At 38.9% G+C, this 16,179-nt stretch overlaps 2 protein-coding genes across 5 annotated transcripts in view; one reads left to right on the forward strand and one right to left on the reverse strand.

Moving 5' to 3' along the window:
* TMTC3 (transmembrane O-mannosyltransferase targeting cadherins 3) overlaps positions 1–8,576 on the reverse strand; it is a 61,699-nt gene extending 53,123 nt beyond the window's left edge. For 3 of the 4 annotated variants that reach the window (XR_005526929.1, XM_039224241.1, XM_039224243.1), the window contains exon 1: positions 8,418–8,576. The gene's annotated coding sequence lies outside the window, so the exon portion shown is untranslated. Of the gene's footprint in view, positions 1–8,309; positions 8,383–8,417 lie in introns of those variants that run through there. The other variant, XM_039224242.1, reaches the window with a different exon arrangement.
* Positions 8,577–8,847: 271 nt separating this feature from the next.
* The window catches only part of CEP290 (centrosomal protein 290), a 95,904-nt gene continuing 88,572 nt past the window's right edge, over positions 8,848–16,179 (forward strand). The window contains exons 1-6 of the mRNA XM_039224240.1: positions 8,848–9,008; positions 9,565–9,694; positions 9,848–9,925; positions 10,903–10,972; positions 11,235–11,281; positions 14,455–14,598. Of these exons, the coding sequence (XP_039080171.1) occupies positions 9,593–9,694; positions 9,848–9,925; positions 10,903–10,972; positions 11,235–11,281; positions 14,455–14,598 (441 nt within the window). The 5' untranslated portion in view covers positions 8,848–9,008; positions 9,565–9,592. The remainder of the gene's footprint in view (positions 9,009–9,564; positions 9,695–9,847; positions 9,926–10,902; positions 10,973–11,234; positions 11,282–14,454; positions 14,599–16,179) is intronic.

Below are 16,179 nucleotides of genomic sequence, written 5' to 3' on the forward strand. Positions count from 1 at the left end.
CCGCCCAAACTGTCCACATCCAAATCCCCTGATCCTGTGACTATGGTACCTTACATGGGAAAAGAGACTTTACAAGTTGTGACTAAATTGAGGGTTTTGAGATGAAGAGATTATATCCTTAATTATCTGGTGGGCCAATTCAATGAAAAGAAACCTTACAAGTTAAAAAGGGAGGCAGAAGAGTCAGAAAAGCAGAGATCAGAATGGTGTAATGGCAGGCTAGGCCCACAAGGCAAGGAATGATGGCAGGTTTCGGAAGGTGGAAAGGCAAAAAACCCACCTTCTTTATAAGAGATTCTAAAGGGACCACAGCCCTACTAACACCTCAATTTCAGTCTAGTGAATCCCATTTTGCATGTCCATAGTTATAAAATAATAAATTTGCTGCGGCACCTGGGTGGCTAAGTGTGTCAAGTGTCCAACCAGCTCAGGTCATGATCTCACAGTTCATGAGTTTGAGTCCTGTTTTGGGTTCTGTGCTGACAGTTTGGAGCCTGCTTCGTATACTCAGTGTCTCCCTCTTTCTGACCCTCCCCCACTCATGTTGTCTCTCTCTTCTCAAGAATAAGCCTTAAAAAAATTAAAAAATAATATAAAAAAGTTTTGTTATTTTAAGCCAGGTTTGTGGTAATTTGTTATAGCAGCAAGAAGAAACTAATACATCACTCACAGAGCCAGAAGACGTAAGGCCTGATATATTATGTGTAGGAGTTCTGGCTAGATCAGAGAGGAAGAATACAGTAGGGAGAGCAGAGAGAGATTTAAAATCAGATGTAAGTTTATATAGGGATACACACACAAGCCTATTAAAGTGCCTTTAGAATCAGATAGAAAAACCTTAGAATATATTTACACTTAAAGAAATGCAAAATCCGGGGTGCCTGTGTGGCTTAGTAGGTTAAGCATCCGACTTCGGCTCAAGTCATGATCTCACAGTTTGTGGGTTTGAGCCCTGCGTCGGGCTCTGTGCTGACAGCTAGCTCAGAGACTGGAGCCTGTTTCAGATTCTGTATCTCTCTCTCTCTCTTTCAGAAATATGTAAAAAACATTTAAAAAATGCAAAATCCAACCCTACTTATCACCAAAGGAAATTAGTAGTACCTCTTGGTGCTTTAACTAAAAGAAAAATTATCTAATGGTTTATCTTGAGTCTACAAGTGACTTAATCTCTGTAAAGAGTTTGAACTTACACCTTATTATCATAGAAAAAGCTGATACCACTTGTTTAAAGATTGGAGAGACTCAACAGGCATTATTTGCCTCACTCTTTCTCAACTACACACTAAAATAACAATAAAAATATTAAAAGACCAAAAAAGAAAAAAGTGTATAAATTCACAAGGATAGACCATTGGAGAGGCAATCATAGCAAGTTTTGGAAGGTGGAAAAACAAAATTTGGTAAGTGACCTAATAGAGCTCAGGAAAGTGAATCTACAGCTTAAGGTGGAAAACTATAAAGTTTTTTGCATCCCTGCCAGCATCAATCTAAAAACTGGTGACAAAATCTCAAGAAATAGGTTGGAACACATGCATTTGTTAAAATTTAGACCCCTCTCCCATTGAGTACAGGCAAGTAAATTCTCTTCTACAGCACGGCAGAAGATTAGAGATGTTCTTATCTGAAATAGGTGAAATACAAGATGTCTGATACAAGAGACACAAGTGAGAGCAAAGGTAGCAAATTGACGAGGGTTAACCAGAAGTCGGTCTATATATTTTGAGACCCTCCAGCTCTTTTTTACAAACTGGGTACAAAATCCTATAAAATATTACAACTCTGGGAACAAAGAAAAAGGATTCTAAAAATTTCCACAAGGAAAGAAAGCAGGCTCCAGAGCAAAGATTATGAATCCAAACAAATCTTTTTATTTCCACTAACACTGGATGCTAGATTCAGAAGAAAAAGTGAGTAATTCCTCAAATTTCTGAAGGATAATAATTTCCAATCTAAAATTCTATATTAATAAACACAAATCACCCAACAAAGAAAGTAGAATAAAAATATTTTAAGACATTCAAGGTCTCAAAAACTACCTCTGATGCCTCCTCTTCTCAGGAAACTAATAGAAGATATATCCCAATAAAATTAGGGAGTATATTAAGAAACAGAAAGAGAGGGAAATCAGGAGACAGGGGATCCAACTCAAGATAGCAAAAAAGAAATACCCAGAAAAAACCAAAAAAACAAAATAAAACAAAGCAAAAAAAGAAATACTCAGTATGAAAATCACGCAAGCAAGTCCACTAGCCAGTCCACACTTAGGTCAGAAAGTTTTTGTTTTTTTTTTTTAAATTTTTAAAAATGTTTTATTTATTTCTAGGAGGGAGAGAGAGAGAGAGACAGCGTGAGCAGGGGAGGGTCAGAGAGAGAGGGAGACACAGAATCCGAAGCAGGCTCCAGGCTCTGAGCTGGCAGTCAGCACAGAGCCCGACGCAGGGCTCGAACCCACCAACCGTGAGATCATGACCCAAGAGAAAGTCGGACGCTTAACCGACCAAGCCACCCAGGCGGCCCAGAAAGTTCTTGAACAACACTCCCAAGGAGATGTAAACAGAGCACCTAATGTGTGAGAACCATTTTGCTCTTACACTGTGTGTGTGTATGTGTGTATGTATGTGTGTATAACTGTAATTCAGAAAAACAGAACTAAGAACATTCACCATGGGGCAGGTGAAAATCAAGTCTTGTATATGGGTCAGAAACCTCTCTCTCATAAATAATCTCAGGTACCTGACCTGGTGACACTGGGGTTCTTACCCCAAACTGCTGTTTGTTAAACTGCTATTTGGTTAAATGTTCTCAGCAGAGGAAAAATTGAAATTAAGAGGAAAAAGGAGTAAGTTAAACCTGTGGTTTTACTACTTCACAGTTATAACTGAGAATAAGATGTATTTGATTATTAGCATACTTATAATGTTTAACAGAATCTGACATACTGTAGACTCTTGACATATTAACTTCAAAAATAATTTAAAATGCAATTTTACCTGATACAATGATACATATAATATACATGATATTAAATTATTGACCATGCAGTTTGTGGATTTAGGCTTTTTAGTTGAAAAATATAATAATTTAGCCAAGTTTACGAATAGTATTGGAACTTTTGTAAGGACTTGGGAGTTGCTATAGTTTTAAGTTTAATTTACTAGGTTTATACAAATTGTTTTAAGTACTGAGAAAGTTTTGCTTTTTAAGTCAGGTGTCTTAAGTCTTTGAGTAAAAATAAGGCTCAGTTGGTTAAGCATCTGACTTCGGCTTAGATCATGATCTCATGGTTTTTGAGTTTGTGCCCCACATCTGGCTCTCTGCTCTCAGCATAGAACCTGCTTCAGATCCTCTGTTCCCCCCTCCCCCGCCCCTTTTCTGCTCCTGCTCTCTCTCAAAAACAAACATTAAAAATAATAAAAATACCTTAAAATCATAAATGCAATTTTAAATTAAGGCAATTTAATCACGTTTTAAATGTAGCTAAGGCATTTAGTACCTTCAATTTAAGTTGTATAGAAAAAGGGGAAGGCAGTGTATGTAAGTTTACACTTACACTTAAAGTTAAGGACTTTAAGGCTGAATTTAAAGGTTTAAAAAAACATGAGGTTATAAAATGTTACTTTAAGAAACTTGGAAAGATGCAAGCAGTTTAACTCAGTAATTGAAATGCTCAGTTCCAACATAATAATCAAAACTCTCAACTTGATTTAACTTTGGGGATTGTCCTCTGTTCCAAGCTCCGGCTCACTGCAAATGAGAAGCCTCATGACATGGAAACGGAGTTCTATGGTTCTCTTTCTTTACTTACAGAGGACAGTACCTTACATACTTGTTGAACATAAAGAAAGGAAAATAAAAATGCTTACTTGGCCACGATATCAAAGATGAGATTCTCATAGGTTTGTACCATCTACCCTTCTAAAAATCCAATAGTACCACTGTGGGGGAAAAAAAAAACCTACAGGAAAATTTTATTTGAATCTGGGAATATTTAACTTGGAAAGTAGAGTTCTCTCAGTTCGATAATTTCAGGATTTTATCTTTTTCAATAAGAATAATCAATATTTTATGATTATTTTAAAGTGTATGAAACTTTGGCCTGCAAAGTTTGTGAAGTCTGTATTTCTGACTCCTAATCTTTCCAGTCTTCTCATGTCAAAAGACAAGTGTGGGCTTGCTGCACACTGAGCCCTCTCTCCTACAACAGACCAAAATGAAACATTTTATACACAGTGGATACTAACTTTCTCATGGCCATAGCTTTATTATAGATGCTGGAAAATAAGCTACCACTCACTTTCTTGATAAGCAGCAAAAAAGGGAATGGAAGTAACATCTGAACAAAATAAGTAGACTGATACAGGCAACAGAGGTAGCAGTTACAAATGGGGCGTCTTTCCTGTGAAATGATTTTGGTTAGATAAATCTGCTCATAAAACCAGAGAGCAGACAGAGGGCAGGTCCAGGCAAGTGTTCCTGTAGTAAGGACATTTATGAAATCATCACATAAATCTCTTCTCTTGGCAAAAATGGAATGATGCAGAAAATGTGAAAAGAAATAGTAAATTTTAGCGATTTTCCTCAAAATTAGAGTGTCTGAAGTAGAACTTGAATTAAATTTCTTGATTCACAGTTACATACAAACATACTACAATGCATTAGGACCTAGACCAAGCAATCTTGTTTCCTGTTGTATCCCCCTTGTCTAGCTGTTGAGGAAGGTTATTGAAAAGATGGGACTGACAAGGGTCCCTGAGTGGGTCAGTCGGTTAAGCCTCCGACTCTTGATTTTAGCTCAGGTCATGTTTGTGGGATTGACCCCACATCAGGCTCTAGGCTGACAGCACAGAGCCAGCTTGGGATTCTCCTTTTCTCTCCCTCTGCCCTTCCCCCACCTGTACACCAAAATAAACTTAAAAACAACAACAACAAACAGATATGACTGCCAGTTGATCTATAAATTGGGCCCAGGTGATCTTCTGTCCCTTCCCCTTGGAATGTGGGTTGTTGCTTTTCATGCAAGCTTTGCTATCCCCAAGTGTACTCCAAGCACATAGCCTTGAGATAATGATAACGGTGTTGAGAACACCTGCACCATACACTTGACTGAACCCAGTTAAGACCTCTCTCTATAGAAACTTTTAAGACTGGGTGGGTGCAGGGCTTCATTAGTCTTTCCACTCCACAGGACAAGCCTCGTAGGTAAGTTCCCTTTACTTAGTGAAACTGCCAACTACCAACCTAGAATGGCCTTCCCCTTTCTTTGGTCTCTCTGCCCTCCATTCGGAAGTTAGTTTCAGATTACACCTGGGAAGCTCCTAAGGAGGTTATAAGCCAATCCTAGGACAGTGGACAAGCTCAAAAATATTGTCAGAATGAGTTAAAAAAAAAAAAAAAAGAAATTTAAGCAAGATTTTGCATTTAGTCAGGACTGTAATTGAGATCTGGGTTACAGTGTTAGATTCATCAGCTATTAGGAAATTACTTAGCTTCTCTGAATCTATTTTCATTTTGAAAAATGAAAATAAAATTTACCATTAGACCAGGTACCTTGAGTTGCTGGGAATATAAATGTGAACAAGAGGATGAGGGGAAGAAAGGGCAGTAAAGATGAAAACAGACAAAACAAGTAAATGAATATATAGAATAATGATGATGAATGAAAAACAAGAAGAAAAACACTAAAATCATATTCTGTGAAAATGAATATGCAGCTTTAAGCACATGATTAGATCTCATCTCTTCCTTGATACATTACGAATTAAAAACTGAACATGAAAAATGTAATTCAAATTCTTGAGTAAATAAAGTTACATCCTTAGAATGGGATAATATTTGCTACAGACAGCAAGACTGAAGCACAGGCACTCCATGGATTCTGGTTCCAGCATGCCTGAGGAGGCAGTATGGCAGTCAAGACAATGTCCTCCAACCAGAAAGATCCACATTCAATCACACTATTTAAGCACAGTATTTCACCCCTCCAAGCCTATGTTTGGAAAACTTAGCTGGAAAATGAGGACAATATTTTGTCCACTGGACTGTGATGAAGAGTTAAGTGAGATAGTGTGACAAACTTAAGAGTAATCGTAAGAGTACAGTATTTGCATAAAATACATAAGATTAATGGAATAAAACAGCCCAGAAATAAGCAAATGACCAATAATATATAACGAAGAAAGGAGAGTCTAATAAGTGGTGTTGGAGAAACTGGTGTGCCAAATGCCAAAGAATGAAAGAATGAATAATCTTACAGTACTCACAAAAATCAACACAAAATGTATTAAAGACTTGAACAGAAGGCCTGAACCCATAAAACTCCTAGAACTAAACATAAGGGTTAGCTCCTCGACACTGACCTTGACCATGATTTTTTTTTTTAAATCATTTTTTTTTATTTGAAACCAAAAGCAAAGGCAAAAAGGAAAAACAAACAAGTGGGACTACATTAAACTGAAAAGCTTCTGCACAGCAAAGGAAACTATCAACAAAATGAAAAGGCGACTTATGGAACGGGAGAAAATGCTTGCAGATCATACATGTGATAAAGGATTAGTATCCGAAATATGTAAGGAACTTAAGCAGTTCAACAGCAAAAGACAAAGCAATCTGATTTAAAAACAGGCATAGGCACCTGGGTGGCTCAGTCAGTTAAGAGTCTGACTCTTGATTTAGGCCCAGGTGACGATCTCGCAGTTTCGTTAGTTTGAGCCCAGCCATTTCTTTTTTGTGTCAGAGCAGAGCCTGCTTGGGATTCTTGGTCTTCTTCTCTCTGCCCCTCTCCCACTCTATCAAAAATAAACATTTAAACAAAAAAACAAAAACCCAGGCAAAGGAACTTCTTCCAAAGACATACACATGGCCAACAGGTACATGAAAAGGTGCTCAACATCACTAATCATCAGGGAAATGCAAATCAAAACCCTGAGACACCACCACACACCTGTCAGCTTGCTGTCATCAAAAAGACAAGAGGTAACAACTGCAGTCGAGGATGTGGAGAAAAGGGAATCTTCACGCACTATTGGTGGGAATGTAAACTAGTGCAACTGGGAAAACAGCCAGGAGGTTACTCAATTTAAAACAGAACTACCATATGATCATTTTTACATGTCTGGATATACATTCAAAGGAAAGGAAACTACTATGTAGATGAGCTTTCCATTGCAGATAAGCCCATATCCATTGCAGAATTATTTACAATAGCCAAGACATGGAAATACCTTAAGTGGCCACTGACAGATGAATCAAGAAAATGTGGTATACACATACAATGGAACATTATTCAGCCATGAAAAGAATGAAATTTTGCAACTGGGACAACATGGTTGGACCTTGGGAACATTATGCTAAGTGAAATAAGTCAGATAGAAAAAGGCAAATATTGTATGATCTAACATGTGGAATCTTAACAAACAAACAAAACACAACCAAAAGCCAAAAGCAAACTCAGAGAAACAAAAAACAGACTAGTCAAAAGGTAAAACTCAGAGTTACAAGGTACGTAAGTTCCGGGGATGTAACATAAGCATGGTGAAAAAGATCATGAATGGCATATAATCTTCAGTAAAGGATAAGACAAAATCATCCTTCCTACATTTTAAAGACATTCATCAGATTTGTCTCTTATGAAATCAGGATCTGTTTTTCTTTTTTACGGAGCTATTTGTTTTACCCAAACACGTGGTTTGAAAAGAAATCTATGTATTTTTGGAAGGAAAACTTAACTACCAAGTACAATTGGGAAAAAGTCTTAAAAACAACGTAAATGTGAGAGACACTGGTCCAAACAGTTGAAAAAATGTCATTTCGATTTCAAGTTTACAACTTAAGAAAGTTACCTACAAGTATATCGTATTTCAGAGTGGCTGAGCCCTGCAGGATGAGGAAAATTTGTCCAAAAGAACTAAACACCTGAGAAACACTTTCATATAAAGACATCTTCGGTAACCAAGCAAGTGACAGGATCCGAGGCTGGTTGAGTACTGAGGCCCTTCTCTCTCCAGCCCAGCAGTAGCCTGGTAAAATCCTAAACTCCCCTCTCTACAGCCTTCACTCTATACCAGTCCCTCAAGCTTCAGGTCCTTGGATCTGCGAAGGCTACGGTGCTACAGGTAAGGCGGACAGAAAAGAATGCGTGGTTTTCTCGATTCTTCACTCACCCTGAAATCACGATCTAGGCTGCGCGGCCCCCACCCCACTGTACAGAATAGATTCTGAGAGCAAAGAAAACTAAAACTTTCTTTTTTTTCTTACAGAGGGCACTACCCTGGCAACGTTTGCAAACCCCTAAGGAGAAGGGTTCTTCCCACCTCTTCGGATCTGGACCGAGTCCTTCCGACCCAGTAGCACGAGCTTCGTGAAGCCGGGACCGCTCCCCTCAACTCCTCCCCCGCCGCTGACCCGCAGCCCGACCTCACCTGGGAGCAGTTCCACCAGGAGATGGCTTAGGGAAATCTCAGGGTAAGCGGCCCAGCGAGTGACGCCACCGAAGGCACAGTCATGGTCTACCTAATTCTGATCACCAGCGCAGACGCGCCTCAGCCACTGCGCCTCCCGCCTCCGGGTCGCTCCCCCACCACCCCACCACCGTCGCAGCCTCCCGCGTTGCACGCCGGGAACGGCCTACCTCCACTTCTCAGAGACTTCATTTCCCGGCATCCACAAGCTTGCAGGCAGAACTGCACGCTGGGATTTGGAGTCCTCATCCCTCGCTTCTCCCAGTCTTTAACAGAGAGTCCAGGGGAATCTTGCAGGAGAATCTAACCGCAAAGCATCACCCAAGGTCGTGAAATGTAGGCTCCTCTCGCATCCGGGGCCTTGCTCCTTCTTTAGCTGGGTGGGGAATGGTGTCGCCTAGCAGCAGCTGCCGCTCTTGCTTGCACTGGACCAGTGGGCTGGATCCAGAGTCCGGGTGAAACCGCGCTGGGGAGCGGTCGGGCGTGGCGGCGGGACCAAGCTTGGTCCGTGCGGCCGATGAAGGGACGCTGCTGGTTGCCCGGCTTCGTTAGGTGGGTGGATTTTGGTGAGCGGGAGCAGCAGTTTCTTTACAAGCAGGTTCTTTAAGCCTCAGGCAGGGCCCGTATGTAACAGCCTAGCTTCCCCGATCCCTAGTCTTTGGTCGGCAACCCATTTGCCTTCTAGCTTCAGCCCTGGTTTCTCGGCCTAGCTGTCTTCATTTCAGCCGTTTCCCCACCCTTTTTACCCCCAGTTCCTGCTTCTCCGAATCAAGATCCACTTTCAGCCTTCCAAGCACCCTCGCGCTTGGCGCCATTAGATGTTCGCGCGCCTTTGGTAGTAAGAGGGGCGCGGGTAGAGGAGGGGATTCAGGATCTTTTTTCTAATCTAGACAAATTTTAGGAAGGAAACTGTCGTAGTTTATTCAGCCGGTGCATCATCTGTTGGTTTGTGCCAGCTGTAATTTTGATCAAGACTATTTCGTCCACTCGTCTGTCGTACAATTAAGGAGCCATCGCTCTTTGCTAACATCTTAGAGTTATAATTATGTTATCTACAAAAATAGTAATGTTTACCTTGAAGATGCTAATGCCACCTGTTTTATTACAGAAGGTAAACCGCAGTGAAAGATTTCACGATGCCACCTAATATAAACTGGAAAGAAATAATAAAAGTTGACCCAGATGACCTGCCTCGTCAAGAAGAATTGGCGGATAATTTATTGGTTTCCTTATCCAAGGTGCTTAATTGATAAACAATGCATATGTGTGATCATACAGACTATGATTAATCTTAGTTGCCCATGAAATCAATGAATATTACAAATGGAAGAGTTCTCATATTTTGTCTAAGGGTTATAAAATGTAAAATAGTTGCTTTTCTCTTTACTCAGGTGGAAGTAAGTGAGCTAAAACATGAAAGTCAAGAAAATGTGATACACCTTTTCAGAATTACTCAATCACTAATGAAGGTTTGTATGCAGGTTTTTAACAATGGATTTGACTATTAGAGGACGTTTAAGGAACTGTTCTTAAATAAGTTAGTCTTTATGTGAAAGTACCCAAATCACTGGAAAATGAGATCTCTTCAAATGTGGGTTGAGGATTTTAGTGTGCAAAGCATTGCTAATTTCTGCTCTAAAGTTCCTAAAAGAATGTATAAAGGAAACGGAATGGGGGTGTTTAAGAAAACATATGGAGGTCCTTTGTTAATTATGTTAACAATTCTGAAGTAAGAATTAAAAATATGAATGACTTCTATGGGGATTTGTAAGGAGGGGATTTGTTAGGATATTTAGGTGTGAGAAGGCCTCATAAAGGGCAAAGACCGATGAGTATACTACAGATAGAAATCACCCTAAATAAAAACTGGGACTAGTAAATGTGCTTATTCTTTACATTTGAGGAGAGAAGTGCAGATAGTTAATAGTAGGTTGTAGAGGAAATAAGTGTTAGGTATAGTCTGCAGTAGACTGTTGTCAAAGGTATTAAAGGTGTATTTTATGCTATCAGCAATAAGGAGCTGTTAGTTTTTGAGCCACGATTCAAAGTATGCCTTAGGAAGGCTAAACTACATATGTTAGAAGGACAAAATGAAAGGAGTTGAAGCTATTTAGACAGAACATAGTGAAGAAGGGTAAACATAAGATTATGGACTAGAATAATGACAACTGGAATAGAAAAAGAAAACATTACAAAAAATTATAATGTTAGAAAAGTTACTTTACTACATATGAGATTGATGGGAAAAAGAGGAATCAAAGGTATTTTGAAGTTGTTATAGTCTTAAATAAGAAAATCATCTGTTTATTCAACAAGCATTTACTGAAAATCTCCCTATCTCAGGCACTGAAGGCAATAAATACTGGAAAAGCAAATGAAACAAAGTCCTTGTTTTCAGTGCTTTTGTAAAGGCATATTAAAATAACCTTTCTTTTTAAATGTTTAGATGAAAGCTCAAGAAGTAGAGCTAGCTTTGGAGGAAGTTGAAAAAGCTGGAGAAGAACAAGCAAAATTTGGTAATGCCCTGGCAAAAGTTTATCATAGTGTCAAATGGGGATTGCATTTAACATATTCTATAAAATGTGTCTATTCCCAATTTATTTTGAAAGATATTTCTAGACCTCCTGTTTCATGGATGAGGTGTAAAAGTTACTTTCTCTTATGTTACCTTATTACAATCATGATGGAGTCTTTAAAAATGATTTTATTACTTTATTGAAATTTATTTAAAAGTTTGTTTTGAGATAAATCTGACCAATTGAAACTTTTTTTTAATAGAAAATCAATTAAAAACTAAAGTAATGAAGCTGGAAAATGAACTGGAGGTATGTCCTTTTGTATTCCCTAGGGTGTAATTATTAATTTTATTACTTTGAATTACTTTTAAAATTTTCTATTATTGGCTGGTAAATCACAAGAATGATATTGTGTTCGTAATTGTTCAACATATATTTTATATGTTTATTACATACCTTAAATTCTAAGAATTGAGCATCCAGTTGTTAACAAAATAAAAACCTTCAATAGCCTGAAGCTTACAGACTAGAGAGATATACAAGGGTTACTAGTAACTGAGCTGGAGTAGAGGCATATGGGAATTTGAGGAATAGTGCAGAAAGATATGGTAGAAGAAGTAGCTTTTGAGAAAACTAAGAGCCAAAATATGAATGTAGTGTTAAGGAACCAAATACATTGAGATTCCTGAGACTGTGGGAAGGAAAGTGCTACAAAAACTAGCCCTTAAAAGGGAAGAAAGACCTTCTTCCTTTTTAATATGAAGAACGGATGTGTACAGAAGCTTCTACGTTTGTAGATTTAGTACCTGGAAGTTGAGAGGTTGGAGGGATTGCTAAAAATAAGAGTGGAAGATGTGCTAAAAATAAGAGGGAAAGATATGTGGTCAAATTTTAAAGAAGATTAAGCTTCAGATATTGTGGAGAATGAGGTGGAGATTAGGAGATAGGGAATCAGATCATTTTGAGTTCAAATCCTGATTCTTCTACTTATTAACTCTGTGACCTGGGAGGAGTTATTTTTTACTCCCTACTATATATCCATCGCCTAAGTCTCAACCACTCTCATTTAATACTTAATGAATTCTGATGTTGGATTCATTCTGTTAGTGCTTAGCGAGGCTGCTGCTGTGGAATGGAAGGGTAGGACTGTGGGAGATACTAGTAAGAAAGTGGTTGAAGTGATGATTATGAAATCTCAGCTGATGGGTAAAGAAATCAAGATTTCATTGGTGGGAGAGGTTAGAGAGGAGTCCAGGGATTAGAGGGTCCTATGAAGTCAGGGCAGTTATACTAGGAATCATGAGAGAATGTTTCTGCTGGGACAAGGTTCTGGTGTGGGCATGAGAGTGGGGGGCTATAGTGAATTCAAGAAGCATGTTAAAAAAAAAAAAAAGAGAGAGAGAAGAGACCAGAATATGAAAGTTATATGGATGTAGAAACTGCTTAGTGGGACTTTTTGTGGAAGACTAGGAGCCATGTGCCAATGAATTTTGAGAGGGAGCAGTTGGGAAGTTAGTAATTTGCTGCTACCATGAGTGGGTAGGATTGGATAACTGGATATCATGTGGATTCAAAGCAGCTAGAGTTTTCACAGATGGTGGATGAATGATAGCCTGGAAGTTGCAGGTTGGGATAAATCAACACCATGTCTTGACCCTAAGGTCTATGGAATGTGAAAGAATGAGCATCTCCCAATTAAAAGAGTTCCAAAAGAATTAATATACCAAAGGAACCAAATTGGAGCTAAGGTGGGGAGATAGAGCACATTATTCAGTAAGAGGGCTGGGGGGAGGGTAAAATATTAATTTATTTTGACAGAAGATTTTTGAGAGCACAATGGAAGGTTTTCTGAAGGAGGAAAAAAGTGAGAAAAATATTTATTCTAGAGGAGTAATACAACTGTATTGTAAAGAGATGAATGTGAGACAGGTAGATGACCAAAGGATGTTTCAGACCATGAGTCCAAATAACAGGAACATGAAGTTAAATGAATTTACTCTGCCACAGATTTTTTTTTCTTAAGTAAACTCTACCCCTAACATGGGGCTCAAACTCATGACCATGAGATAGAGTTGAATGTTCTACTTACAAAGCCAGCCAGGTGCCCAATCAGGCAGAAGATTTTGTTTTATTTGTTTATTTTTGAGAGAGAGAGACAGCATGAGCAGGGGAGGGTCAGAGAGAGAGGGAAATACAGAATCTGAAGACAGGTTCCGGGCTCTGAACTGTCAGCACAGAGCCCAATGCGGGGCTCGAACCCACGAACCATGAGATCATGACCTGAGCCACAGTTGGATGCTTAACCGACTGAGCCACCCAGGCGCCCCTCAGGCATAAGATTTTATTTTATTTATTTATTTATTTTTTTTTTACAAATAGTTTATTGTCAAATTAGTTTCTACATAACACTCAGTGCTCATCCCCAAAGTGCCCTCCTTCATGCCCATCCCCCCCTCCCCCCCACATCCATCCGTCCTCAGTTTTTGTCAGCATTCAAGAGTCTCTCATGGTTTGCCTCTCTCCCTTTCCCCCACCATTTCCGCCCTTCTTCTCCCCCTTGGTCCTCCGTCAAGTTCCTCCTAATCCTCCTATACGTGCAAACATATGGTATTTGTCCTTCTCTGCCTGACTTATTTCGCTCAGCGTAACACCCTCAAGGTCCATCCATGTTGCTACACATGGCCAGATTTCATTGTTTCTCATTGCCATGTAGTATTCCATGGTATAGATAAACCACATCTTCTTGATCCATTCATCTGTTGATGGACACTTAGGCTCTTTCCATGTTTTAGCTATTGTGGAGAGTGCTGCTATGAACATTGGGGTACATGTGCTCCTAAGGCATAAGATTTTAAAGATGACCTTAGTCTGGGCCAATCCAGTACAATAACAGTAATCACTTGTGGCTGTTTACAGTGGCTATTTAAACTTAAATTTATTACAATTACAGATTCAGTTCTATAGTTGTAGTAGCCACATTTCAAGTGCTCAAAGCCACATGTAGATAGTGGCTACAGTACTCAACCGTGCAGAGAACATTTCCATAGTCCTAGAAAGTCCTGTTAGATAGCACTGGTCTAAATAGGGCCTGAGGGAAAGGGCAGGTTAAGAGCACTAGAGGTCAGTGACTAGGTGGAGGCCCTGGTGGTTTGTAGCCTGGTTTTGGAGTTCTGATGCCCAGGGGAAGCCCTCATAGTTCATTGCCTATGTTGTCTGCCTTTGCAGTTTAGTTTGGGATCTGTGACTCAGTGGTTATAGTAGAGCCTGAGTGATTGACAGTCAATTTGTAGCTGTGGGTGGCTCAGAAGAAGCTTAAGGGCTTGCCAGTCTGCAGACTAAAGCTTGAATAAACAATTTAAAAACAGGTTTTTAAGCTAACACGATTTTAAACATCTGGTGCTGATTATAGTACACATTAAAGTCAATTTGTTGTTGATTCTCCAATTATAATGAGATTGATTTATACTTTTGGTTTATTTAAGATGGCACAGCAGTCTGCAGGTGGTCGTGACACTCGGTTTTTACGTGATGAAATTCGCCAACTTGAAAAGCAATTGGAACAAAAAGATAGGGAATTGGAGGACATGGAAAAGGAGTTGGAGAAAGAGAAGAAAGTTAATGAACAAGTAAGGAACGTTTTTTCAATGAATCTTAACTGTTCAAGTTACCTAAGCACTTGATTATGCATTTTATAGTGGTAACTACCAATTTGTGTGTGTTTTATGTGGGAATTGATGTACTGTATACTTATCTCTAAGGTTTTATATCACCGTTCTTGTTGTCATCACGTCTTTAAGTCAAATTGTTTTTAAGTCGGGGCGCCTGGGTGGCTTAGTCGGTTAAGCGTCCGACTTTCGCTTAGGTCATGATCTCGCGGTTCGTGGGTTCGGGCCCCGCGTCGGGCTCTGTGCTGACTGCCAGCTCAGAGCCTGGAGCCTGTTTCAGTCTGTGACTCCCTCTCTCTCTGACCCTCCCCTGCTCACACTGTCTCTCTCTCTCTCTCTCTCCTAGAAATAAATAAAAACATTAAAAAAAAAAAAAAAAAAAAAAAATTTAAAAAAAATTGTTTTTAAGTCAACTCTTGTTTTCAAGAGTACCTCACTTTATGCAATAACTACATATCTGTAAAAAAAATAAAGGTTCTTAAAAAGTTGTGTTAATGCCAACATTTTGTAAATCAATGCATATTTAAATCATGACGTTTTATCATTTATACAAATAAGGTCATTATGTTATGTTATTCCTTGTTATCTATAAGATGATTCATGCAGTGTTCACTTAAATATAGTTTGAGGAAAAATTTTTTGCAGATGAATTTGTAAATTTTTGTCAGAAAACATGTTTCCTAATTTGCCTCATCTGTCAGGCAACTTAATGCAAAATCTGCCCAAGTGTGGTAACTGTCCATCCCAGATTCCCAGAAGCTTTTTCTATCTTTGTGTCCTTTAAGTCCATGATGTTTTACATCCTGAGAATCTTATTTTGACCATTGTTCTCTTAGAAATAGAAGGTGGTAAATTTTAAATAAAAATGATTATACAGTGATGTTGTTATTTAAAAGAATCTGTTATAAATTGGTTTGTAAGGAGAAGCATCCCTATTCTTTCTACATCCATTTTCTTATATAATTTAGAAGATTCATATAAGAGTGAGCTATTTATGCCCTTTTTGTGGTGGAAAAAAGTATGGATTAATGGCACCTAAAGGTTAGAAATAAGTTGTTAGAGGATTGTCCGTGTAGTTGACTCAGTAAAACATTATAGACCTATGGATTTCTTAATAATCATAAAGGATTTTGGGGTGCCTGGGTGTCTCAGTTGGTTAAGCGTCCAACTTTGGCTAAGGTCATGATCTCACGGTTCGTGGGTTTGAGCTCTGCATCGGGTTTTGTGCTGACTGCTCAGAGCCTGGAGCCTGCTTCAGATTCTGTGTCTCCCCCTCTCTCTCTGCTCTTCCCCCATTTGTGCTCTGTCTCTGTTTCTCTCAAAAATAAATGCTTAAATAAATAATCATAAAGGATTTAATCTGATATATAGTAATGGAATTGCTTGTTGGGATGTTTGTGATTTTCTAGACCATTGTTCTGTCTAGCCCATATATTAGTCAACTTTTTGTCATTCATACCATATACCCTTAGCGAATCACAACTACCTTGTCCAGAGAACTTGAATACATGAGCTATATACCATTTCAGTTGCTAGATTCCT

Source organism: Hyaena hyaena, unplaced genomic scaffold, assembly GCF_003009895.1.
Source record: "Hyaena hyaena isolate Hyena2069 unplaced genomic scaffold, ASM300989v1 scaffold_1570, whole genome shotgun sequence".
Classification (NCBI taxonomy): domain Eukaryota; kingdom Metazoa; phylum Chordata; class Mammalia; order Carnivora; family Hyaenidae; genus Hyaena; species Hyaena hyaena.